The sequence below is a fragment of the Stegodyphus dumicola genome, chromosome X1 (genome assembly GCF_044657685.1).
Source record: "Stegodyphus dumicola isolate Sdum_Otavi_A_Nest chromosome X1, ASM4465768v1".
Taxonomy (NCBI): domain Eukaryota; kingdom Metazoa; phylum Arthropoda; class Arachnida; order Araneae; family Eresidae; genus Stegodyphus; species Stegodyphus dumicola.
This window is the reverse complement of record NC_140780.1, coordinates 109,394,745-109,422,483: the sequence shown is the minus strand read 5'-3', so window position 1 is coordinate 109,422,483 and position 27,739 is coordinate 109,394,745. Positions and strand designations below refer to the sequence as shown.

At 33.3% G+C, this 27,739-nt stretch overlaps 1 protein-coding gene across 1 annotated transcript in view; it reads right to left on the bottom strand.

Annotated features, from left to right (window-relative positions):
- Gat (sodium- and chloride-dependent GABA transporter) overlaps positions 1-27,739 on the bottom strand; it is a 178,358-nt gene that overhangs the window by 43,364 nt on the left and 107,255 nt on the right. Inside the window, exons 2-3 of the mRNA XM_035370180.2 lie at positions 6,720-6,851; positions 371-617 (exon numbers count right to left, since the gene is read on the bottom strand). Coding sequence (XP_035226071.1) covers positions 371-617; positions 6,720-6,851 — 379 coding nt within the window. The remainder of the gene's footprint in view (positions 1-370; positions 618-6,719; positions 6,852-27,739) is intronic.

The following is a 27,739-nucleotide window of genomic DNA, read 5'->3' as shown; positions in this document are numbered from 1 at the left end:
TAGAAGACGTCTACTGGTTATTTCTTTTTGTATATATAACAATATATTACACTCCAGATGCAAGTGTTTCAGTTTCGCTAGATCAAGCATATTTTATAGAACACTTACGCGAGTATTACTATAAATGGCTTTTAATAATGGTTTCATAAATATATATGTTTTGTAGTACCATTTATAAATCCACAACATTCTTAGTTATATTGAGGCTTTAAGTAGTTTTATAGATAAAAAGGTTAACCTTGATGAGCTCTTTCGTATATTCGCCGTTCAAAATTAATACAATTAGTTATTACCCTATTTCGATAAAATTAAAACTTTGCAGAATTTTAATCTAAACAAATCAGAATTAAAATAATCAGATAATACATACTCCCAGTATTCTTTTACGGGGCTTGTGTAATTCTTTGGTATAACAGCCGATGGACAAACATCTTTAGTACAGTTGACAACAGTGTCATATTCAGAGTGGCAGAGAGGGGTATTCCACCAATTGTCACATGTCCTCCACAAAACGTCCCACCGCAAAGAGTTGAATATATAATAGAGAGCCCATGAAAGCACTACAATGTAGTATGTGTTTAACCAAAATGCCATCACAGCTGCTGCATAACCTACACCTATAAAAGAATGAAGTTTGATTACTTTTATCATGAAAACTGCTTAAAAGGAAAACTGGATGCTGAAACAAAAGAGTTTTATTCATTTCTTATTTTAACGTTTAATTTAAACGAGCGGATATTTATATCATATCCCTTAACGTATACATATCAAACTGGTATATGCTAAGGGAAACCAATTTTTTCCCTTAACATATACATATCAGTTTGAGATGGAGATCTCAAATGTAATTTTGTAATTTATTAAGTAATGTTTCCAGCATTAATACATTACAGCGAGTGTACAGAAATCATGTAACAATTTTAGGTCTCAGAATATAGCGTTATGCATTTTCCGAAATTTTTCTCTCGGATTTAAAATTATTTATTTATTTAAGTGTTGATAAATTAGTAGCGTAAAGAAAATCGTGCGTCGTAAAGTAAAATAAACAGATATCTGTTAAATATTTAACAACAGACATTGGACTTTCTGAAGCTCAAACATCGCTTGAAGGTCATCATATGGCTCACTGCATTCTCACGGAATGCTATCTTCAGTATTTCATAAGTTAAAGTGGCCGACTGTTTCAGCTTAAAACAAATCCAAGCCCAAATTCATTGCTTAATTATATTTACTATTTCATACTATGAGGTGTTACCTCGTACTGCTTACATGCTATCATGTTTCTTGACACTGATTGGGGGCATATTAAGAAAACTGCGCTGACGTTCTCATGAGATGCTTCTACATCTACAAAAAAATATTATACCGGTTCTCAATGAAACTGAATTTAAAGAAAAAATTCAGTCCTGGAATTAACACTAGCATTGCGCCATTTTCCGTTTACCTGACTGCAACAAGACGGACGAAAAAAAATCTGGTATGTTGAAGTTTTTTTAATGAAACATGTTATAATTTAGTTTATTAAATTTATTTTGCTTACATGGTTAAATTTCTTCAAAAACTACTCTTACATTACTTTTTTCCATAATTGTATGGCAGCAATTTTCTTTTTACAACATAAACCATTAATATTAATGTTATATCCTACGCAATTTGTTTTTGCACAATTGTGTTAACATAACTAAATCCTTTATTTCTTAACTTTTTAATTAATTCAAGGAAGTAAAGAAATTTTCAGTAAAAACATTTCTTTCGGTGTTAAAAAAGGCTTAATCAACCAATAAACGGCAGACTTCCTAAGAATTTTTTCAACTGGTTTGTTTTCTTCTTTTCCCAAATAAGCATATACATTTAGAAAGTATTTTACATTTGCATCTGCGAAAAGCCAAATTCCATACCAAATTTATCGGGGGTTTCGGCATAGACTGAATATAATGGCACATTACCTTTGTGGGAACAATTATTCGTCAACTGTAAATTTTCCTCTGCTTTATAACACAATAAACAATTCTCAACAAATGTATACCATATCTCTGAAGCAAGAGAAAATGCACAGTATCTTTGCAATCTAGTTGTCTTCAAGTGAAAGATCAAATTATCCATTATTTCCAAGAATCCGTCCCATGGAATTGCTTCATTAAAGAATTTTCGGACTAGGATTTTTATCATAAATTCAAAATATAAAGTTCTTTGGCAACCAAAGCACCACAAGCATATAATAGAGCAATAAAAGTGTCTAGCTCATCAAGCGACAAGTTCCGGTTTAGATTTCCGTACTTTTGATGCGCTTTGGCTTAAGTGCATTTCTGTATATGATGCAATTCCCTTTGGAAAATATCTGTATATGATGCAATTTCCTTTAGGGAATCCATTTTTTAGAAATAACTAGAAATCACATAGAATTAAGTCAGTTAAATAGTCAGGATGATCTAATTGGGTAATCGTGTTTAGCGTGTGAGAGACACAGATTTCGCAGAAAATTATTTCTCAATTTTTCAGTTAAAATTAGATTAATATTTTTTTGACTAATTGCTCGAGAGACTACATCTATCATTCTTACACTTAATCGTTTGTCAGATCGTAACTTATATCAAATTCTGTTAATAATTACGACTATCATTATTGTTTTTCGGCTCTCTAATTCTGAGATGACATTCCTCACGTTCTTACCAGTCTGAAATCTCTCATGCAATTCAAAAGCTGAATGTTTCATGACCTTTTCACGATACTACATTTTTTATAAATTACCTTTCAATTAAATCTTAGTCGATTTTTAATCAGCAAATTAGATGTTAACATGATAACTCTAAATTTTGATCACTCACGTCTAAGCTAAAGGTACATTCAGATGCATATTCCCAGTCATTTAATTAACACCTCTCTCTGTCGAAATTTAGAATTTTATTAAATCAGTTATATTTAAAGACGAGTTTCAAGTGAATTGGACCAGTTATATGTGTATGGTATTAAACGTCTTTTCCATTACGCTCCCTGTAACCAATAAACTTAAACCCTGATGAAATATTAATGCAGAAATTATTCTGCATTACATAATTATATGTAACGGATTATTCTGATTAATATAGTTGAAACTAGTAGTATGATGAATGTATGATGCAAAGTATAATGTTGCAGAATATCGAATTAAGGAAAATCATTAAATAGGTTTTTAAAACGAGTTCGCATTAATTTCAGATTCTGCTACTTATCTAATAAATGTATTAAGTACAAATTGAAGGTAGTTAGTCTTACGCAGAACTGACAGTATGTTTTACGCGACTTTTTTTCTGTCATGCTGTGTGTAACCTTATAACCTAAGAATACGTAATTACTTCACTCGCAGCCAAATGTTAACAGGGTTAAACGTTAGATTTTTTTTTCCTTTCAGAAAAACCTAGAAGATGTTTGAGCTCCTTACAAAATTTTTTTGTCTATTTTAACCCTAAGTCGAACGTTGACAAAAATAGACACAAGAATCCTCCTGCTTTCACAGAAAAATCTAAAACAGGACAGCAAGAACATGACCGTCTTTGTTCTATTATATAATACGTCATAAGTTATTTTCTCCCTCTTTTCTGCACACTCGGCGCATACTCGAGAGGTCCAGGTTCGAGTCCCGACGAGGGCATTGCTCCTTTTTCCCGTCGCCCACCAGCGGCCGAGCGGTAAAATCGCTGCACACTGGTAGTTCGGTCCGAGGTTCGAATCCCGCGAACGGGCTGGCTGCATCGGTGTTTTCGTGGTTTTCCCCATGTGTAACGTGTATACGAGCCAGTTTTCCTTAGAAAGTCCTCCACGAAGGCACTCCTCCCGTTAGGCAGATAGCCCTTCTGTGCTTTGCCGTATTCTCAATACACACCAATACACCTTTTTCACGTCTCCTGCTTCAAAATAACTTAACGACTCTAGGCGCCCGAACTAAAAGGTGGTGGATGATAATTCTTCACCACCAGGATTTGGCGATTGGGTCCGCTAATGCCCAGTCGCCTTTAAAAGGGACAGTATATAAGGTATTTTCTCCCTTTTTTCTGCATGCCTTCGGGGTGTAACGGTAGCACATTTGGTGGGTATTCGAGAGGTCCAGTTTTGAGTTCCGTCGAGGGCTTTGCTCATGTTTCACGTACTTCTGCTTCAAAAATACCTAATGTCTCTACAATATAATTAAGTGAAATGAAGTGTAGAAAAAATTTAGTTCTGTAAATTAAATCAAAATTCTATTTATAATCAGAGGATAATAGCCATTTTTCATTTGCAGAAAAATTAGAAAAGGTAATTTTCATGGCTATTTATTTCATCATTGGAGCAGAAATTGCACATGCAACTAGACGCTGACTTCTGTTTTAAATCATGATCATATTGCACAATTTAGTAAGAAGTCCAGCAAGCAGGAGAGACATTAATTAATAAAATTTGTTTAAACAATGAGATTAGTTGTAGAGTCATTAGGTTAATTGGAAGCAGAAAAGATGAAAAATATGCAACCACCTTCGCCGGGAATCGAACCGCGGACATCTGGAATACCAGCCCAGCGTGCTACCGTTACACCACGAAGGCACGCTAGGGAAGTGGGAGAAATACCTTATATACTCCCCTTTTTAAAGGGCGACAGGGTTTTAGGGGACCTAGTCGCCAAATCCTGAGTGCGGAGAGTCATCATCCACAACCCTTTTTAGTTCGGGCGCCACTTGTAGAGACATTAGGTTAATTATAAGCAGAAACGATGAAAAATATGCAACCACCTTCACCGGGAATCTGGAATACCGGACCTCTGGAATACCGGCCCAGCGTGCTACCGTTACACCACGAAGGCACGCTAGGGAAGTGGGAGAAATACCTTATATAGTAATTAATTAATAATGATGATAAGATTAAAATTGCTTATTGTCGTAGCAGAAAAATGCAGACCATAGTTCAATGCATAATTATATAATATGATCACAAATTTATTATACAAAACAGATCTGAGGCCACTAACTACATATTTAATTTGTACTGCTCTAAAGAAATATGTTACGACATTTCTATAAAAACAACATCGAAGGTCTCTAAATGCATGGTTAATTTTTTCTCTCATGACAAAATATAATTATAGATTTACCGCAGAAAGTGGATCAAAAGTATGTCTAATTTCAAATCCTCTGACGGAAGGATTTGGTCATGAAATTGTTCTTTTTGTGCCATTTTGTGACTGCATTCCATAAGCATATATATATGTAGGTTTCCTTAAACTAGACATTAATTTTAGTTTTGTATTCTTTTTATTCGTTTTATAGCAAAACTACTGATTTGTATCCTTTTTCGGGGATCATATTCTAAGAATTTACACGGAATTTTGAGTTTCCTTGCGTTGAAATTTGTCTATTTATTCCTATTCTGCTTAAAAATATTTTGAACTTTAACATACATTTTTCCAAAATGTTTTAGAATTTATTATTTTAGTACTTGAAAATTTACTTTTTGTTTCAAGAATTCAATGAGTTTATTATTTACTGCTCATTTCTATATTGCTGAAGGATCTTACTTCATTTTTTATTCTTATTTTTTAGGTAATGGTACTTTTTTGTTTTCGCAAGTCTATTTCTTCACTCACACAAAACATAAGCTTTTTTTTACATTTTATTCTATAACCTAAATTTGACTGAAGCTTACTGTGAAACTAGCGAGTAGTTTGTTACATCTGCGCCTTGTATATTCTAAAAGAAATATACAATACGATGGATATGCAGCATTGCTTAAAAGACTGATTCACAGAGAATATCAAAAAGCAATCCCTTTAATTTGATTTCTTTATTCTTAAAATAATTAAATTCTACTAAAGAACTGTTACATTGACGAATCTTTGAACAGATAGGAAACATTTTGATGTGTCCAGGAATTAATCAAAATTCAGTTTTCGTATTGTGAGAAATTATATCGTGAGTGCAATAGTAAAATACATCCCATTACTATTATATGCCTGAGGATTTGGACAAATTTCTTTAGAAATCACCTAAAAAATTTGCTTTTTTTTTTAAAGAAAAGATTACTATATAATCTGCATGGGATAGTTACGTCCTTGTCAGCAACTGGAAATGACTTTAGTGGACGGAAAAAGAGGCCGACATTGACGTCAGAATCTCGCACTGTTAAGTTAATGAGGGATCTTTTCCTGCCACTCTGTGTTTAATGACATAATGAGTTAAAACAAGTAAGTAGGATGAGAATACATTCGTATCTTCCTTTGTATATTTTTAGATGTATTTTCTTATTTAAGTGTCGGGACTACTTTTTCTATTAATATTGAGAATAAGAGAAACAAGAGTTCAAGGTTTCTTTTTTATTGCTGCCAAAGAAAAATATTGTATTTAAATAAAAATACAATTCTGACGGCATTTATTTAAAAGAGAACAGATAAGAGAACTATGAGTACATATATTTATTTATTATGAGTACATATATTTATTTATTTACAAATGGCCTGAATTTCACCAGCTTAGCTACCAGTGGCCTTGACTCCCAATACCTTTAGGTTACAGCATTGAAACCGTGTAACACAACAGTATTTTAGAAAATGCTGAAATTTTGAGAAAAGAAACATCCAGTATGATTGTCTTTGGTAATAATCAGTTGTTAACTTCGGAAATCATGGTAAGAAATCATGCATTTACCATTCATCTAAAACAAACGCAATATTAAGAAGAAATTTGTTGACATAAATTTAACACAAATCGTAAGATTACCTTTGAAAAGTGGGCATATCTTCCAAACACCAAGACCTCCGATGCTTAGAAATTGGCCTAAAGATGTTTCTAATAGAAATGTAGGTATTCCCGCTAAGAACAGTGTAAGTAGATAAGGTATTAGAAAAGCACCTGTAAATAAGAATAGAAATTATTTTACTTTCTGCAGAAAGAATTAATTCAAAAATCACCTCAAATGACAAGTTATTTTTATTTCTTTATCTATTTAAATCCTCCGAAGAATATTTCAGAGATATCTTCCACAAAACTAGGTAAATACTTTAAGCTTAATTTATAAAATGCATATCATAAAAGTTACAAATTTCAAATAAAATACAGGATGTCTCAATGTATAAAATATCTTAAAACTGATCATTGTACAAAGAAATTTCAAATGATGATTAAAGAGAAAGTGTTTACTTACACTTGCAGGGATTCGGAACTGTATCGTGTATCGTGGTATACAAAGAGTGTGCGGAAAAAATGTCACCCGGAAAAAAGGGAAACGGAAAGAATGTCCTCGGAAAATAAGGAACGGAAAAAATGTCACCCGGAAAATAAGGAACGGAAAAAAAGGGACTCTAAAATCTCGCCAAATAATATCGCCAATCTGATTTGGGGAAAAAGCCAAATTCACATTTAACCAGGAGGGTTATAGCTGGCTGTCTTGAGGGAGTGTTAAGTGTAGCACCTTACCAAGGTTTTCTTTCAAGATGCCTCTGAGAAGATCTCATTTCTCCCACACTTCCCACACTTTGTTTCGTACCGTTCTGGAAAGAGATCCAATTTCAGGGTAGGTCCTCCGAAAGAAAAGAATCAGCGGGGAAACAATTTTTCTTTTTTGCGCTAACGTATTAATGATTACCGTCAGTGGAACTAAACGGTTTCATCTGTCCCTGACTGTAACAGTTTATTCACAGCTCGATTTAGTCCCTTACTTATGTAGGTCTGGAATTCGCTGTTTCATAAAATAACTATATTTCATGAATTACCGTAATGAATCAGTTAAAGTATATTAATTTATTGGATTCTGCGATATAACTAGTTATTTTATAGAATAATGATGACCTAATCGTTATGAAGTATTATTAAATACCTTGGTTATTGTATTAGAAAATGCCTGATGATTAGCAAAGATGGCACGAATAAGCTGCTTTATTGAAAGCAGGACTGAGTAGCCTAATTATTTTTATAAGTTGTAAAAATATAAATATAACTATTGGTGTAGTATAGTCTGTTATTTTTTATTGCTGTTTAATTAATATAGCAACAATATTTATTATTAGTCAAAAGGTAAGACTATTGTTTTCGTTTTGAGATTTTGGGTCGAATCGCTCCGTTTCACTTTTCAAACTGTTGCCACCAAATATTATCGACATATATTATATTTAAAGAAATTAAATAATGAAGAATCTGCATAAATGTATGTATGTTCCTCGCCTTGTGATAAAACAACGATACATAGAGCCATCAAATTTTGAATAAAGTAATCCTCCACCGAATATGGGTATCTGGAAGCTCTAATTTGGAATCTGGAATTTGTTTTATTATCTGTTTCATATTTTGTCAGACATTAAAGAATTTTTGATTAACAAACTTAATGACTTCAAAGCGAAGAATGGCAACACTGTACGGGGGCGGGGCAATTTGTCTCCTGCGCGCGAGACTGTGTATCGGAAATTCTAAAGGATATGCTCATTTTAAAATTATTTTGAGATATTTCTGTTGAATTGAATTTTATGGGTTAAGTGCGAAAAGCATGATATTTAATAAAGGTAACACACAAAATGTTAAAAAAACACCCTTTGGACGTAATTTAAAATCTGAAATCTTTCAGATTTTCTTTTTATGTATTCTGTTTTATTTTATTATTTATCATTTAATCTATCCGCAATATGAAATGTATTTTTTGAGAAAATAGAGATTTATCATCAGCTGTTTTATAAAACAAAGGATTTGTTTTAAAGCCAAATTGTTTATTTTTTACTTTAACAAACTATTAATTTTTAGTTAATCTACAAAATAACTAGTTATTTTACAGAACAATTAGTAAGTGTGACATTATTAATCCATTGTTGTTGTTGTTAATCCATTGTTGACTTATCTCCCATGTCTGACAGTAACATCAAAGCAAGCCCACAAAATTCATTGTGGCATGATTGCGCCTGTCGTTGACAAGAGCCTTGCGCTCTCTACTGTTGATAGTAAGACTTTGCTCAGTTCCGCCCTGAATTTTGAAGGACGGCCAAACCCTATTGAAGGAGGGCTATTAGAAACTAGGGAATTAAAAATTGGAATCCTACATAACCAAGTTAAATAATTAAATTTATTTAATTTTCCGTTCTGATACGTATTAGGTTCTGATTAGATTCTGAATACGAAAAGCTCCCAAGTATGATTTATTTGGGGCGCAATTTAGAGAGTAAAACGAATAAGTTTCTTTAATTTGGTTTGGTTTAATTTGGTTTGAATTATAACAAAGCGAACGAAAGCTATCTGAGAAGAGTTGTTTTTGCGGAGGGTTTTCTAAGGAAAACTCGCTCGTAGGCACGTTATATGTGGGAAAAACTACGAAAAGCCCCTTTGCTAGGAATCGAACCTAGGTCTAACTACCAGTATTCAGCAACTTAACCTTTCGGCCGCTTATAAGTTTCTTTAAGCTTTACACGTAATTGTAATGAATGTAACTACTATGAGTAAAAATCTTTCTAAGATATCCATTCATGTTTCTAGTTGATTTTTGGTATTCTCTGGAAGTTAGAAAGGTTACCTTAGAAAGATAATGTTTAGTGCAGGTGTTTATTTATACCTTTAGAAATGCTGGTCACTTTTGGAAGTGTTCGTCTTAGGGAGGTGGTCGCCAATCGTTTATGGGCTACTAGATGATCCGGATCTAGGTGGATCACGCACTGGTAATACCGTTATTTTTGGGCGAAAAGTAGTTGTACGCACTGGTGTTTTGTAAAGTGTACTCTGTTAGACGTGTCTACATTTCCAGTTATTTTGGTTTTCGGCGGAGGTGGCCGTCTTAGAGAGATAATGCTGAGTACAAGCGTTTATTTCTACTCTGGGCAATTCCTTTGGAAGAAGTCGCCATAAGAGGGTTCATTGTATATTAAATGTTTATATCCAAATCACATGGTTATAGGATCTATTTTAATTAGATTTTAAATTTTTAATAGAATTTTGAAATAAACCTCTTAATTTTTAATAACTATGATTTTCTTGTTTTTCTATTCAGCCTTAAATGCAAATTAAACAATTGTTTCCTGTGCAAATACGCTACTTTTAATTAAAATCAAATGAGAAAAAAAATATGCGACAATTAATTAGCTAAAATAAAATCTGAAAGTTTTCAGATTTTAAATTACGTCCAAAGGGGCGTTTTTTAAACGTTTTCTGTGTTACCTTTATTTATTACATATCATATTCTTTGCATTTAAAGCACAAAATTCAGTTCAATAGCAATGTCGCAAAATAATTTAAAAATGAGCATATCTTTGGAATTTTCGATACACAGTTCCACGCGCTGGAGATATAGTTCGACCGTCTCAAGTGCAACCCTGGTTGGCATTCTGCCAAAACACATAGACTTGCCCAAAAGGGACGGTATTACTTGCTGCGACGTGAAAGGTCTTTTCTTCTCCGGAGCTATGCTGGAGGGAAAGAAAGTCCCTATCCTTCCACCCTACTCTGAGAATAATTCGGTCCGAATGGCTCATGCGTGTTTGCGCTCATGGTCGCAGATGAGGCGGTCGAACTATAAAAAGGTTCCCCCCTCCCGTAGAGTATTGCCATTGCTCGCTTTTAAATCGTTGATTTTGTTACTCAAAATTCGTTAAAGTTTTACAACATATGAAATCTATAATTAAAACAAATTCCAAATTTCAAATTTGGTCTTCCACATGCCCATATTAGTAGGAGGATTACGCCATTCAAAATTCGATGGCTCTATGTACCGTTGTTTTATCACAATGCGAGAAACAGACATACATTTATGCAGATTTTTCATTATTTAGTTTCTTCAAATACAATGCAGGACTCTAACATTTGGTGGCAACAGTTTGAAAAGTGAAACGGACATTTATAGTGAATCAACTCAAAATCGCAAAGCGAAAACGATAGTCCATCAGGGACAAAGCCCCTTTGGACTAAAAATTTTCAATTATGCGACAATCAATGTTTCACTAAACCGCAGCTTAAGGCTATGGGGTCATGGGGTGCGAGGAGAGCAGTTACTAATGTAACAATTACTGACAATGACACCCACTGGACAACCCGCCTTCGCCCGCTGGATACCACTCTATTTTTACCATAATAAGGGAGAAGCAGAAGCTCGCACATCTTCTTGCAATAATTCTCAGAAGTTTCCGTTTATCCGAAGCTACGGTTACTGTGATAAAAAAAAAACTTTTATCTCTCAGCTTGGCGATCTTTCTAAACATGCCTTACATTTTCCATTGCAGACGAAGGGTGACTTATTTTCCGGTGCCCATCTTTCCGTTCCTTTTTCTCCGGGTGACATTTTTTGTTACAACCATACAAAGTGGCTATTTAAAGAACTAGTATTTTACATTTGTACTTAGAACAGAAGCAAGTACAAATGCTAGAAAAATTCACGGAATGAACATTTGTGTGTTGTTAGAGAATAAATCGATGTTTATCTTAGTGCTAAAGTATAAGCCAAATGGCAATCTGTGGTAGGAAATATTTTAATTATCCATTAATTCCTTTAAAACGTTACACGATTTAATTTACTACAGCACGGGATATCTTAAGTTTTTGATATTACCAACAGCAAATCTTTCAACGAACTATCGAAATTTCATCAATTTCATATTTATTTTAGGTCCTATGTCTTAAAATAATTAAACTGACCTTATTTATCTTCATGACCTTCATGAGAGTGACCTTCATGAGTGACCTTCATGAGAGTCGAGTTTGCGAACAAACAGCCTGCGTGTTTTTCTGAAACCTGCGTGCATCTGCAGTAATATATTTATCAACTGGAGTAATTCTAGCGCCGATAAGATGCCATTTTAACTATAAATAAATCAAAGTTTTACATTTTAGGAAGAAAACTATCTAATAAAGATACTGGATAGGAAAAAATATTTACATATCAAGAATGGAAAGATAGATGACAATATGTTACTTTAGGATAAGTGATGATGTTTATAAATAACTAGAATGACTTGACCGCTATTTTCAGTTACCTAGTAATTTAACTTGCATTTAATAAAAAGTTTTAGGAAGAAAGACTGCCCGTCACAAATAGAATTTTATATGTAAAATGGACTAAATAAGCTATTATTTTGAGGTTCTTCTTGAAAATTTTATGTAAATACGAGCAATTTTAATTAATAGAAGGTGGGATGCATTAATGGGTATGATGCATTAATCCCACCCATTAAGTGGCACTTATGGGTGGGATTAAAGGGACCACTTTATAGCATTAACGTGATGTCTTCCACTAATGTATCCCACCCTTTAAGCAGACAGCCCTTATGTGTTTTATAATAACTGATTAAATATACCAACATGGATGATCTTGATGGAGAGATGAGTGATCTTCAAAATTTATTGTCTTTAATCTTTAAACCGCACAGTATGTTATAGTTATAACCCATATGTGAGCTGTATCGTAGAAGGTACTGAAAGAATACAGCAGAATGTTCTTATATTGTATGTTATAACAAGTATGATTGAATTTGACAAAAAAATATCGGAGAAAGTGCTGAGGAAATACAGAATTATGTTAAAGTATTGCCTTTGACTATTAAGTCTTGACCTTAAAATTAGCAAATTTTGTAACATATTTATTTGCTGTTTGAGTAATTTTAATCCTTTTCATTTAAAATTTTATTTCCAAAATTGTTTTCTTAGTTATTTCATAGCGGTTGTTTTTCCTGTTGCATTTTGCTTCTTTGAATTTCAATGTTTATATGTTACATTCTTTAAAGATTATTTACTGTAAGAGGAAAATCAGATGATTAAATATATAATGATGAAGTATACATATCCGTAAAAGTATGAAAACTACTTATGAAATTTTATCCATAGTGCCACATTAAGATTCTGTGCATATTTTTTCATCACTGTTTGTATAAATAGCAGAGAAAGAAAAGAGGGGTGAAAAGAGGGGTTCTCAAGAAATGAAACAAAAATAACAAGATTAACATTTAGAGAAATTTGCATAAAAGGTCACATAAACAAATGAATAAATCAGAGTTATTCAAAAGAGTGGTGCGTAGTTTTTACCGAAGGGTACTAGGGATGATGGAAAATTATGAGCCTTTCTGAGACGACTGAGTAAAGGCAGGGTTGGTGGTCGTCTTAGGGAGGGGAAATTCAATACCAACATTTATGCTCTCAGATATACTGGTCACTTTCAGAAGTAGTGATCTTAAGGAGGTGGTCGTCACGACAAGGTTTATTGCATTTTGAATATAAAAATGAATGGCTATAATAATGGGGAAATTACTCCAATGAGGAGAAGTTAATATGATTTTACCAGAATATATATTTTTTTAAAATTCTGATGAATGTCATAAAAATAAATAATTAGTTAAAAACACTTTATATAAAAAAGCTCACAAGGCCAACAAAACAGGTTAGCCTTTTTTTTTTACTCTCTCTCTTCTTTTTTTTTGGGGGGGGGAGCGATGGGGGCATATCATTAATAATTTTAAAATTATATAATATTCTACTTTAACTGGTACAATGCTTCATGCTTATACAAATGAGAACATCTGGAGCAGATCAATATTTTGCCATTATTTTTTCGTCTTTTGAAAATATATTAACCCAAGAAACATGACAGACAAGCGATCGAGATCATAAAATTGCATAGTTGCCAACTCTCCCGATTTAGGCGGGAGACTCCCGATTTTCGACCGCTCTCCCGCCAACCCGATTTACAATATATTTCTCCCGACTTTTTCTTATTCTTAATATTTCTCACGATTTTTATGGAACTTGGCTTAATACTTCGTTATATGAACCAAAAAAAAAAAAAAAGTGATTTTGGACGTCTGAAAGCAACTGGATTTTCTCTAGATTATATCTAAAATAAAACCTTGCGAATCAGATGAGAATTTCTGCTTTGTGAGTGACAGCATACGTATCCAGAAACGTCGTTCTCCAGTTCTCCAATGGGCATCGAGCTCCACTGCGTGTCATCTGGCATATATTAGCCAATGAGCACAAAGCAAGCTCAAGGCCGTTGCAAAGAAGATTCTTTGGCCGTTGGGCCGTTATTTGGATGTTCTTTCGTTATTTCGTTCATCTTGTCCTGAGTTGTGTGAGTACACGTGCCTTTGGGAAATAGTTTTAGAAATTATCGTCTTTTGTTATGTCTGCGAGAAAGGTGAAATACTCGTGCACGTTTCAAAAATCGTACACAGTTGACTTTCCTTCCATTATTTCTTCAAGGAAATGTAATAAATTTGCGATGTGTACCATCTGCCGTTGCGATTTTTCGATTTCGCATGGTGGAAGGGCAGATGTTCTCAAACATGTGCGTACACAAAAACACAAGGACAACATGAGTTGTTTTGAAAAAAACGAAAAATTAAATTTTTCTTTGGAAACAAAAGACCAAAAAGTGATTAATGCAGAATGTCTGTTCTCTGCCGTTTTACTGGAGCACAACCTGCCACTGAATGCATCGGATCACGCTGCAGCTTTATTTAGAAAAATGTTTCCCGATAGTGAAATCGCTAAGAAATACTCAAGTGCAAGGACCAAATCAGGTGCAATTGTTAAAGAAATGGGTTTGAAAAAAAATCTTCAGTTATTGATTGCATTAAAACAGCTCCGTTCTGTCTCTCTACGGATGGAAGCAATAATACCGATTCAAAACTGTATCCAATTGTTGTTTCTTTTTTTAATCCAGAGTCTTCAGAAATTGAGTGCAGTTTACTTTCTGTCCCCACTTTAGAAGGACATTCGACAGGCTTTAATATAGCACAGCTAATTATTAAAACTTTAAAAGAAAATGCAGTCCCTCTGGATAATTGCTTAGCACTTGGTGTCGATAATGCACCAGTAATGGTAGGCTTGAAGACTGGTGTTGCAGGCATCTTAAGAAAGGCAAATTCAGATTTGCAGATAATGAAATGCACCTGTCACCTCTTAAATTTAGCAGCTGAAAAAGGGGCAGCTTCTTTACCATTAAATGTGGATGAACACATTGTTGATATTTATTATTATCTTGAAAGAAGTTCTAAAAGAAAGGAAAAATTGAAACAGTTCCAACAGCTGCATAATACTGAAATAAGAAAAATTTTGAAACATGTGTGTACACGCTGGCTGTCTTTAAAGAAATGCTTATCTAGAATCCTCGATTAATGGAACCCACTTCTTGCATTTTTTAAAGAAGAAGTAAATGCTTCGAGAGTTAAGATAAAAGGCTCTATTGAAAGTTATAAAGTACCTAAAGTAAATGGAGATGTAGTTACTACTTCCATTGTTAAAAATAGGTTTGAGAAAAATAAAGTAATTTCTGCATCATTCAGCAATTCAACTGGCAGTTCTCAAAATAAGACTGCAAAATATAAGCGTAAAGCTGATACAAATTTCTCTCAAAATAAAAAAAAATTGCTCAACACACGAAACGTTTTCCGATTACTGTAAGTTTATCTTGTGAAGAACGAATATTTATGTTTTTTTCTTCGGACCTTAACAAAGCTTTTTGCTTTTTTTTACAATTCATTTTGCCATCATTCGATGTTCTTAACGCAATTCTACAAAGCAGAATTCCATTAATTCATGTTTTGCAATCAATGATTTATGATCTGTTTAAAGACATTTTATCAAAGTTTGTAAAACCAGTCTGTGTTTTGTCTTGTAATTCTATATATGATGTGATTTATGGTGAAACAGAAAATCAGAAGAAAGATGAAGATTTGGTAATAGGAGCTGCAACTACAAAAGTAGTGGAAGAACTTTCAGAAGAAGACAAAAATAAGTTTTATCTTCATGTTAGAAGTTACTTCTGTCGAGTATGTGATTACATACTACATAAATTCCCAGTCAACGATGAACTGATTTTGCATGCTAAAGTTGCTGATGTTTCTGCTCTAGCAAATGCATCTTTTTCTGATATAAAGTACTTTTTGAACAGATTTCCTGTGTTACTTCGTTTAGTCATGAAAGATGACGATATTGATGTTGCTACTGATATACTGCAGTCGCAATTTTGCAGTTTACAATTAGAAAACTTGGATGAAGTTATAAAATCAGCTAGGATTGACACCCAGTGGAGTTTAATTGGAAAATTGAAAGGTGCTGATGGAATTTTAAAATATAGTGAACTCTCTAGAATTATGTTGGCCATCTTGACAGTTCCCCATAGTAATGCGGAGTGTGAGAGGATTTTCAGTGTTGTTGCGAAAACGAGGACTAAATTTAGATCTAATATTAGTGATGACACATTAGAAAAACTTTTATTAGCGAAAGCAGGCCTACGTGGCAATTGCTATGAACAAAATTATGAAGTTTCTTTCTTAACGAAAGCAAAATCTGCCACTGTCCATAACATTTGTATGAAAACTGATTAAAGTGTCTTTTTTTTTTTTTTTTTTTTTTTTTTTTTTTTTTTTTTTCTTTTTTACGGTGCAAGTAATAAAAATGTTTTTCATGTCTAAGATATTTTTGTTTTGCTTGCATTTAAGACTTAGTAAGTATTTAAAGTTAATTCATCATTAAAAACTATATTTTTATCATTTAAAAAGTATTTTTAACATTGTGAAAAATCTCCTGATTTCTTAAAAAAATCTCCTGATTTTTGAGTGTCATAGGTTGGCAAGTATAATTGTAACTCTGACGGCTAATGAGCGTGTAATTGTAACATGGTATCAGAAGTGAGTAATGGCCTTCCGTACCAGTTCCCTTTCATAAGCCTTGGAATTATTGCATTAATATATTTTATTTCGCATTATTTCACATGCCATAAGAACGCTTTCCTTAAAATCAACTAAAATATTGCACTAAAAATTAAAATATTTTCTGTCATAAGAATCGTAAGAAAATTAGAATTTCTTACACGTATGCATGGAAGTTAAGCTATGGTAGTTATAGTCTTTTCTCTCATAGAACCAGCAAGACAGAAGCTTTCAACCCCAATTCCTTTGAAAACCCGACTACACTGGAAACTACACTCACTTTGAAAAGCGACTAAATGATGTTCTTCAGTGCTTTTGAGTGTTAGGTAAAAATATATTTGAAAGTTTTAACGTATAAAATGTTAGGGGACTAGTGTAGTCCCTCTAGTTTACTGAAAGCACGCCGTCGGTTCGAACATACACGGCGTTTCTAATAAGAGATTAAGAGAGCAACAATTTGCAGGCAGAGATATCAAAATCCTTTCAATGAATTGTTTAATAAACAAAGATTAATGCAAGAGACACACGTTAACTTCAAACTTAAACCTGAAAGACTAATTTGCTTCTGACGCTGTGGAGATGCATATTCGCTTTTCGAATGTATACGAAAAAAAAAAAAAAAAAAAAAAAAAAAAAAGAAAAAAGAAAAAGAAAATCTGAAAGGTTTCAAAGTTTAAATTACGTCCAAAGGGGCGTTTTTTTTTTCTTTACATTTTGTGTGTTACCTTTATATATTAAATATCATATTCTTCGCGCTTAAACAATAACATTCAGTACAAGAGCAATATCGTAAAATAATTTTAAATTGAGCATATCTTTAGAATTTCCGATACACAGTCTCACGCGCTGGAGATAAAATTGTTTTTTCTGTACAACGTTGCCATTGTTTGCTTTGGAATCCTTGAGTTTGTGAATTAAAAATTTGTTAAACTTTTAGAAAATATTAAATCGATAATAAAACAAATTCCAAATTTCAAATTTGGGCTTCCAGATGCCCATATTCGCAGTAGGATTACGTCATTGAAAATTGGATGGCTGTAGGTACCGTTGTTTTATCACAATGCGAGAAACATACATACATTTATGCTGATTCTTCATTGTTTAATTTCTTCAAATATAATACAGGGCTATAATATTTGAGGGAAACAGTTTGAAAAGCAAAACGGACATTCAGAGTGATTCGACGCAAAATCGCAAAACGAAAACAATAGCCCCTCAGGGACAAAACCCCTTTGGACTAATATTCTGAATACTAATGCAATGCCAAACTTTGTAAGAATAGCCAATTTCCTTCGAAAATGAATCCTAAATGAAATTAAATCCTAAACGAAAACATTCATCCCTTCGCAGATAGATTTCGAGAGCTTTGTCTTAATTGAATTAATTAATTAGCTAATTGTCTAACTATCCAAGACTAAATGTCACTTATAGACAACGTGAAGTTAAGAAATACCATTTTTAATGCTACGCAAAGACATAACCGCTAATATTCAGATTGTTTTCCAATAATTTGCATTCGTGAAATGAATGTATTGCATGCTTCCCTACGATCGCTACAACCAATACTCTTTTTTTTAACACCCATAATCAAGAGTTTTAAGTAAAAATGTCATTATTAATTACTATGTTGATGACTTATTTACTTAAAATAAATTCTAGCTAGAGACATGCTGAGGCCGATAACGCGCAACCAGCGGCATACTGGCAAGTTGCGAAGTATACCGGAGCAGATCGCTTTAATTCCTGATGGATGCCACACGTTATTTTTATTTGCTTATCTTTTTAACAGGACCGACCAGTTTTAAATTCGACTAGGTTTCTTTGGTTGATCTCACACTGAAAGAGAAGTACTCCAATGTGAACTTTAAAATTAGGCAAAGAAAAAGCAGTCGTAGTTTACCATAGCGATCGAACAAAATTAACGATTTCGAAAGCGATCATGAACCAAATCCGTAGTTACAAGTGAATCTACGGACAAACGACGGTTCCAAGTGAATCGCGGACGAGAATATAGAGAAGAAAACCACACAAAGGGAAAACGCAGTCGTGAAAACATCCTGGGAGATAGAAAGCAAGAAGAAAACATTTTAAACTCTGAAACCTCGTAGGAGAAAATAAAGCGATGCAAAAACTTCAATTTTGTTAACGTTGTCGTACAAAATATCGTGGTTAAAAATGAAGCATCTAGAAATCATCGCCTTTTCTGAGTGCAAAAATTTTACGTGAGTTTAATGTAATGATTTATGAACAAAAGAAAGAAAAAACAAGTAATATTTTTACTTCTGTATTTTATATTTTTACATGAACTAATAGATTTTTACTGAAAAGGCAAGGAAGAAATTTAAGCATTCGGAATCAAGAAATTTATGCTACACAGAGCCAGTTAATATAATTTTAAACTAATCAGTCTTCCTCTCTCTAATATTTTTTATGCTGTATTGTTTCATGAAATTCTACTAATCCATCGTTATAAAAGAAGTTAATTAAATAATGAGATGACATTTAATTTTTAGCAGCATAAAATTAATAGTCTATTAACTGCTATCCCTACCATTAATTTTTACTAATTTGCAGGTTTTGAATGTTTAATTTTTCTTCACGGTTCAAAGACATCACTTAAATGTTAGCAAGTAAGTTAATTTTTTTTATATAAGACGAAATATCTATAGAATGTTAAAAATTAAGTGCTTTTTTAATCGCATTAAAGTTTTTCTTCGTTTCAGCTGATTACTTATAAAAATGTTTCTTCACGGAAAAAAGAACAGCGTTAGTAAATACATTTCAGTTACTCGCTGAATCATATGTAAACAAAATTCTATTAGATATTTTGGGTTATGTCTTGAATGTGAGTCTCAGAAGAGAGGGGAGAGAAATTCTTGATGCCTTAAAACACATTTCCTGATGATGAAGGAAAAAATACACTGAACGCGAGCTAGAACGGATAAAAATAAGCATTTTGATGTTTAAGAATGATGTGGGTGTCACAGTATAACCTGCTTGCCAGGATAAAAAATGCAATTCTTACCGGCAGGAAAAGCCAAGATTAATCAGAGCTACCTCTGGCAGGATTCAGACCGCCAAAAATATGTACTCTCATAGGCTAATATGAATCTATTTCGAGAATAAATGAGAGTTTCGTAATAAAAACAGACTGTCATTTTTCTCACTTTCATGGAAAATCAATCATCTTAATTCTCGCATTCGATTTCACAATGTATTATAAAAGTTTAAAGATTTTACTCTCCTCTTTCTAACAAAGAACATGAAGTTTCATTAATCATATTTCGTGAAACAAATTCCCGTGAACAAAAGCTCTTTGTGTAAATACACTTACGTCTTTGACTAAATAGGTTACGTAGAGGGAAAACATACAGCTAGGCATTTAAACTATTAGAAGTTAACCAGTGTTTCAAAGCTTTAGTCTCGAGCACTATTAAAAGACCCATATTCTGCTCGTTGTTTGACATAAATGATTTCTTTAGTGGAATCTCATCTTCATATTGCGAACTGATACTAGTGGAGTTGCAACGAATAAAGATCTTAGCTCACTTCCAGGTACCCATGCTCTTTCGTAAGACAACAGAATACTGGTAATTCGACCAGGTTCGAACTAGACAAATGGGCTAGTTGTTTTTCGTGGATTTCTCCATGTGTAGCCTGTGTACCTTATTGCTTGTCTTCAAAGTGAAATTAGAAGCATATCGGAGTAACAATCGGGAGATCCGAAATTCGAATCCTGAAGAGGCCATTTAAGGATTATTCATTGACTTACTAGCTCAAAATTTAACTTTCTTCATCTCGCGATCTCGGCAGTTAGCTGTGATTCGACATCTACTGATACTGACACTGTAAAATAACACCTTCTTACCTGATTACCTGATAGCAGATTACAATGGACAAAAACATACACATTGCTATAAATACATGCAATCAGCTCCTGACTAACCCGGTGCAGATTAACAGGACTATGTCTGCAAAAGAACTATATTTGTTTACTGCGAAGCGATAGAATTAATACCGTCACAAATCATCAAAGTAGAAAGAAAATTTAAAACAGAAAATGTAAACTGGAAAGAATAATGGCCTTTATAACAGTAGTGATAGTAGATGACGTCAAAGTATTTGGAAGTTGTTTTTATCCACAAAAGTACATACCTGAATTATGCGCAATCTAGAATATTTAAGCATCATGCCATAAAAATTTAAGAGCTCTAAACAACATTTTTGTGCGGGTTTGAATTCAGTGACATCATTTATGCTCTCTTGTAAGTATTGTTCTTTAATTTCATTTATACCTTTTTTAGTTTCCTCATTTCTGATGATGTTTATTCTTCTGTTATTTACAACACGTTAAAATTATAATGTGAACTATTCCCCTTTCTTGCATCTTTTTACTTTCGTTCGAATTACCGTTGTTTTCAGTTAACTGTAGACGTCATCCTTGGTATTACTCCGGATAGATCAGGAGTTAATAGTAGATGGTTTAATTAACGGCCGATCTTATAGCTTTATCCAGCTAAGTAATTCCAACTCTAACAAAGTAGTTTTCCAAATGTAACCATAGTACACATTACTGTAATTTATTGACACGTGATTACTTAATTTTTATCTGTTTTCATATATCTTAATATATGACGCTAGTGCATTATTCCATATAAGCATATATGTAAGTGAAGTTCCATTTGTACATTCATTTATCAATTTTTTACATTTATTCTCTGTTTCATCTCACCTTCGAATCATTTCTATTCTCATTAGAAGTAGAATATTTCATTTACGTGACGTATAATTTTTTTATTCGTTGTTTTCCCTTCTTCAATAATACATTGATGTCTATTTGCACAACTCAGATAGTTTCTTTGCATGTCATTCCATTCTTTAGGTTGTATCAGGTCTCTCAGACTGGTACAGGATTTGAAATCCAGTAGGCTGATGGAAGGAGAGGTCACATGGATGGGTCGATTAGATAATGCATTTTGCTGAACGGAATGACTTGCTAATTGGTAATGTTTTATTTCTGTACCATTTGATCAACATATTTTATTTCAATTATTCGTCCTTTGTTATTATATGCTTAGCTAAAAAAACTTGTTGCTAAAGTATCTACAAGAAAGGCTTTCTCCTTAAAATACAGAAATGAAATTTTAAAATAATTTAACAAGAATACAAACTTGAAAAAGTATAATAATTTTAAAAATAAGTGTTTTTATTTCAATACTGAAAACAAATGTTTTCGAGAGAGTAAAAATAGGAGAAAGAGCAATAGCTTAAATCGCTTCTAAGAAACTGCGAATTCAAAGGCGAAAATTTTCCACTGGTTCACAGCATATTAGCCGAAGTTTGCCATTCAGTACCATGCATCAAATATTCCAGTGAACTGGCTTATTGTAATGGAAAAGAAGGAAAATAAATAAAGCATAATAACACTGCAAAAATAAAGTACGGTTTTTTTTTTAACTATCAGTGGCTTCTTAAATTTAAACAACGCTGGGAAATCTCACACCATACCATAATCAAAGAATCCAAAGATGTTCCCCTCCCCCTTGAATCTGCTAGACAGTTTCAGGAATTTATCGGAAGAAGTGGACGGATATTAGTTGAAAGACAGTTTTTACGTAGATGAAATCGACTTCATCTTTCATCTCCCGCCTGCGAGAAACTTTAAAGAAGTTTGCAAAAATGGAGGCTGGAAAAATAACGATCGCTTTACTATGTTACTATGCAAAAATGTTATTTAAAAGGAATTACGGTCAGTAAAGGCCGATTCAGGTAAATTTAGAAGCTGGGTGAAAACAGTGTTGAGACTCTTAGCGGGCGCTGTCGAAAGCTTTCTGTTAATTTCAAGAACTCTGTCCTTATATACGTTAACTAAACTTCATCTGGGTGGGAGCCAACGAAAGTAGAAGTCATAGTACAGACGAAGTAATAAGATAAGGGATTAACAGACGAAAAAAAAAATAACTTAAAATAGCTTACAACTGTTAATTCTGCCACTGATGGGACATTGAATTCAGCAAGACTATAGAAATTACATTCATAAATTAGAAAATAAAGTAAATTCATAAATTAATAAAACAAGAAACATTAAATCGCATTATGTAAAATCCATTACTTTTCAAACTAAAGTATTAAAACAGCGAAGAAAGAAGTAATAAAATACACATGTTTACATCATTGTAGGATAATATGAGAGTGGAATATTATTAGATGAGAAGAGAAGAGATTATTTTTGTTCTTAAATTATAACCTAAATTGGCTTGGTATTATCTAATTATATTTATTACATTTAAATAATATCCTAAACTGGATTGGTACTTAAAATAACATTCTAAATTGGCTTAGTATTGTCGAATAAAGCTGCTGTGTTCACTTCTTGTGGGATTAAGAAGAGTGTGATACCTATATGGAAATTGACAGGAATATATGCTTTAAGGTCATACACATTTTTACACGAAAGTCTTTGACTGATTGAAACTTAGTTAATTCTTATACGCATAATCATACTTAATATCAACGTTCGTAAGCTTTTTGCTTAAAATTTATGTAGTGATTTACAGTGCTTTGGTACTTACCTTAGATTTACGCCTTTTGATTTTAGCATATTCTGCTTTTTCTATACATATTTAATTACATATGCACACCTTCTGAACAAAAATAATGTTAGGAGATAATGCTAGTACATAAGTGCCAATTCTTTTGGATTTTTTACAAATTTAATGTTAACCATGTGCTAATAAATTACTTCTCTTTTTCAATTAATGCGAATATTAACTTGATTAAGCCACTTTTCACCACTTGGTCGTCTATGTGGGCATCTAAAAAATTTTTATTTAATATATAAGAATAGTAAAAGAAGATTAAAATTAAGTATATAAAAAGTGTATTTATCATGCTACTTCGTTAGCAAATGAAACTCAAAGCAAAACCAGTTTAATCCAGTGATAATGATTCATAACAATTGATTAGAAAGCAAATTAAAAAAAAATACAGTTTAGCAACTGTAATCATGCTATCGAGCCAGCACAGCGGCGTTTTTGTCAGTGAAATTAATGACAATTTCTTTTGATGCATTTTGTTTATATGATCTTTACATTTTCATATAAACATAAGTGGTTAAATTATTCGTATACAGTGTAACATAAGAAAAGTAGCAAAATTAAATAGCGAGCAACAAAAATACTAAGCGTTTTCCGAAACATTTTCTTTTATCCTTAATAGATGGCGCTGTGTAACACATGTCGCACCATTTATTTTAAAACTAAATTTTGATTCGTCGTTATTAATTTCGTTACGAAAAATGTAATAAAAATATGATGCGAGTTAATTGTTATGGATACAGGAAATTCCTCATGATATGAAAGAATTTCTCAAATACTTGAATTACTTTTCTACAGCCAGGGTTTAATTTCTAAAATCAGAAGTGTCGGAACCCTATGGAAGGCCAACAAGAAAAGGAACGAAAATAAATAATCAATAAAATAATTATTAAAACTAAATAAATAAAAAAAGAAAATCTGAAATGTTTCAGATTTTACATTACGTCCAAAGGGGCGTTTTTTTAACATTTTGTGTGTTACCTTTATTTATTAAATATTATGTTCTTCGCGCTTAAACCATAAAATTCAGTACAAGAGCAATATCGTAAAATAATTTTAAATTGAGCATATCTTTAGAATTTCCGATACACAGTCTCACGTGTTGGAGTTAAAAATGTTTTTTCTGTACAACGTTGCCATTGTTTGCTTTGAAATCCTTGAGTTTGTGAATTAAAAATTCGTTAAACTTTTACAAAATATGAAATTGATAATAAAACAGATTCCAAACTTTCGGCTTCCAGATGCCCATATTCGCAGTAGGATTACGTCATTCAAAATTGGATGGCTGAAGGTATCGTTGTGTTATCACAGTGCGAGAACACATACATACATTTATGCAGATTCTTCATTATTTAGTTTCTTCAAATATAATACAAGGCGATAATATTTGATGGCAACAGTTTGAAAAGTGAAACGGACATTCAGAATGATTTGACGCAAAATCGTAAAACGAAAACAAAATCCCGTCAGGGACAAAGCCCCTTTGGACTAAAAATGCAAAGAGATAAATAAAAGTTTATAAATTATTATATGAAAGATAATAATTTTAATAGTTAAATTAAAATGCCAGGCTTCATTTTATTAGGGGTTCTGGCTGGAATTACACTTTCACTAAAAATCTGTGAAATAGCTCAGCCGGCCTCTGGCTAAATTACTCTTTGTATATACCCTTAAACTCCTGTTTCAAGGAACTGTAGAAACAAAGACTATTTTTTTTTCAGAGCAGTCAAAAGTGGTAAAATAGTTAAGGCATCACTAATGAGAATAGATAGAATGCTAGAAATATATGAGTATGGAAGATCCTATCACCCACAGTATGATATTTAAACAGCGACGCGTGAATATGAAACAAATTAAGAAGAGTCTGCACTTTCTGACTACCATCCTCTGACTTTAGACAATAAACAGTGAGACAAAGAAAACCCAGATTCGAGAAATGATGTGTAAGGTGATAAATTTCGCCTTATTTTGTTATATACACTCATGTCCATAAATTAAGGATAATGCAAAATCAGGCAAAGGAAGAGTTAGAAGCAAAACAAATCTGACTTATTTGTAAAGCTTATTTATTAAACAAAAGGTAAAGAGCAAAAAAAAAGATGCTATATGTTTGATATTATTAAAAAAATTAGCGATTTTTTCTCCCTGGAGCAAATTACCAAAAAAAAAAAAAAAAAAAAAAAACTATTTACAAAAAAACCAATATTACATGGTAGGTATGATTGTTAATACATTTTATGTCTCTCAGACGATGCAATACAGTCCGTACAACACCTAGGCATACTGAGTATCAAATTATCGATCTGATCTTGGGGGATATTACACCACTCAAAAAGCAATGCTCTCCGAAGTTCCGGTAGACATGTAGGAGGAGGTCGACGGGCTGCAACTCGGCGGCCAAGCGTGTCCCACACGTGCTCTACTGGATTCGAGTATGGTGAGAATGCTGGCCAGTCCATACCTGTGATATACACCGATTGAAGGCATTCGCTTACGATGTTTGAACTGTGAGGACTGGCGTTGTCAGCCATAAACACAAATTGTGCGCCCATGGCGCCCCGAAACAAACGTACATGTTGTTCCAGAATGACGTCTCGATAGATTTGGCTTGTCATGGTTCCATTTGGAACATGCAGGTCAGATCTGGAACCCAGAATAATTCCACCCCAAACGAGCACTCCTGCACCGTAACGGTGTCGTTCAGTGATGTTTTCTCAGTGGTAACGGGTACCTGGAGCTTTCCATATGAAAGTCCGGCGTGAATCAGACTGCAAGCTAAACCTGGACTCGTCGAAAAACATCACACAAGCCCACAGTTGCGGTGTCCACAATGCATGCTCTCTACTCCAGGCTAACCGCAGGCGACAGTGAGTTGCAGTAAGTGGAACGCATCTGACAGGTCTACGAGCATATAGACCAATCTGCCCTAAGCGTCTGTACACGGTCTGCCTTGAAATTTTCGTATCAGTGGCTGAAGACAGCTGACGAGACAGGTCTGAGGCTGTGCTCCGCCTGTTTCTGTTGGCAGTAACTGCCAAATACCGGTCCTCATTCGGCGTTGTAACTCTGGGGCGACCTGTGCTGTAACGTCTACTCACATTACCATCATCTTGGAATCGTTGCCAAAGCCTGGAGATGACACTATGGGCAATTCCAAGTTCGTCTGATAATTCCAGTTGGGTACGCCCACATTCCAGACGGTTGATAATTCTACCACGTAAAAAATCATCCAAATGCGTCCTTTGTGTCATAACTATTCGGTTATTGCACTGAAATGCTTATAAAGCGCCTGCGAACAATTTTACTTCTTTGCCTGTATTCCTTATATATCACTCTCTTACACTCTTGTCATTGTGACGTACCATCGGTGTCATCTGGTTACTTCTTGAAATTTGCATAGGATTTTTGAAGATGTGTGCAGTGATTTTACAGGTGATATATTTATTTTAGAGTTCGATTTCCGCGTGACTCCGAATTATCCTTAATTTATGGACATGAGTGTAGTTCCAAAAAGTCTGTAGGTGCTCTTTTCCGCGAGAAGTCACTTGCAATGGATGTGAGCAACTAAAGTGATCTCTTCTATTACTTTCGGAGGGAAAAAACTTTTCTACTCTTATAATTCATTACACTTCATTACAAAATAAGGCTTTAGCATGTGGGTAGGGCTTTTCATTATTTAAAAGTCTCAGCCTTCTCCAGAAAAAGAGTTTTGATTCTAAGGCAGACATACATTTAGAAGTAAGAATCGATTTTTAAGCCTTATAATTGAAATAAAATATTGGAGATCTAAAGAATTTCCTTCTGAATTGTCTTACATAAAAGAAGAGCCAAATGATGCCCTATTATTTAGAAAACCAAAATTTTAAAAATCATAATTTGGGAAAAAAACTGAGAAGTACCGGAGCCGGGCACCGTTGGGCTCCGGGGCGACATAATAACTTGGGGGGGGGCGGTACTGCGACAGCCCAGGCCGACGCATGTAGAGGCCTTCGAGCCGAATAATGATTTTTTAAATTGTCAAAAAAATATATTTTCGGGCTAGTTTATTGTGTACCCTGACAACGGATTACCTCTCTTTTTACCATTATTAAATTTTTTGTTGCATTCTTAAAGATGGCACAAATATAAATAGTTTAATTAATTTTTTATCATATATATAACTACCACAATTTTATCAAGTCATAGAATAAAATGACTTAATTTATATATATTCTTAGAAAATAATTTAGTTATTTAAGATGACTATAAACCCAGATTAAATGCTAAATAAAAGCTCTTTTCAGTAATTGAGAAGCTAAAATATATTATTGCGTATAGCAATGATGATTTCGACGTCACTGCGTCCTTTTCTAATTTATCCAATGTTAAAAGTAAAGTAAAATAGTCAATATTGTTTTCTTACGTTTGAATTAGGTAGGTTAAAATTTCTTCATATTGTTTATTTTGTTAATTTTTCTGTGTATTTAAATATTGCAGGGAAGTAATCAATTTATTCGCACATTTTAAAGAGCAGTTTTCTTTCAGTGAATACTTCTAA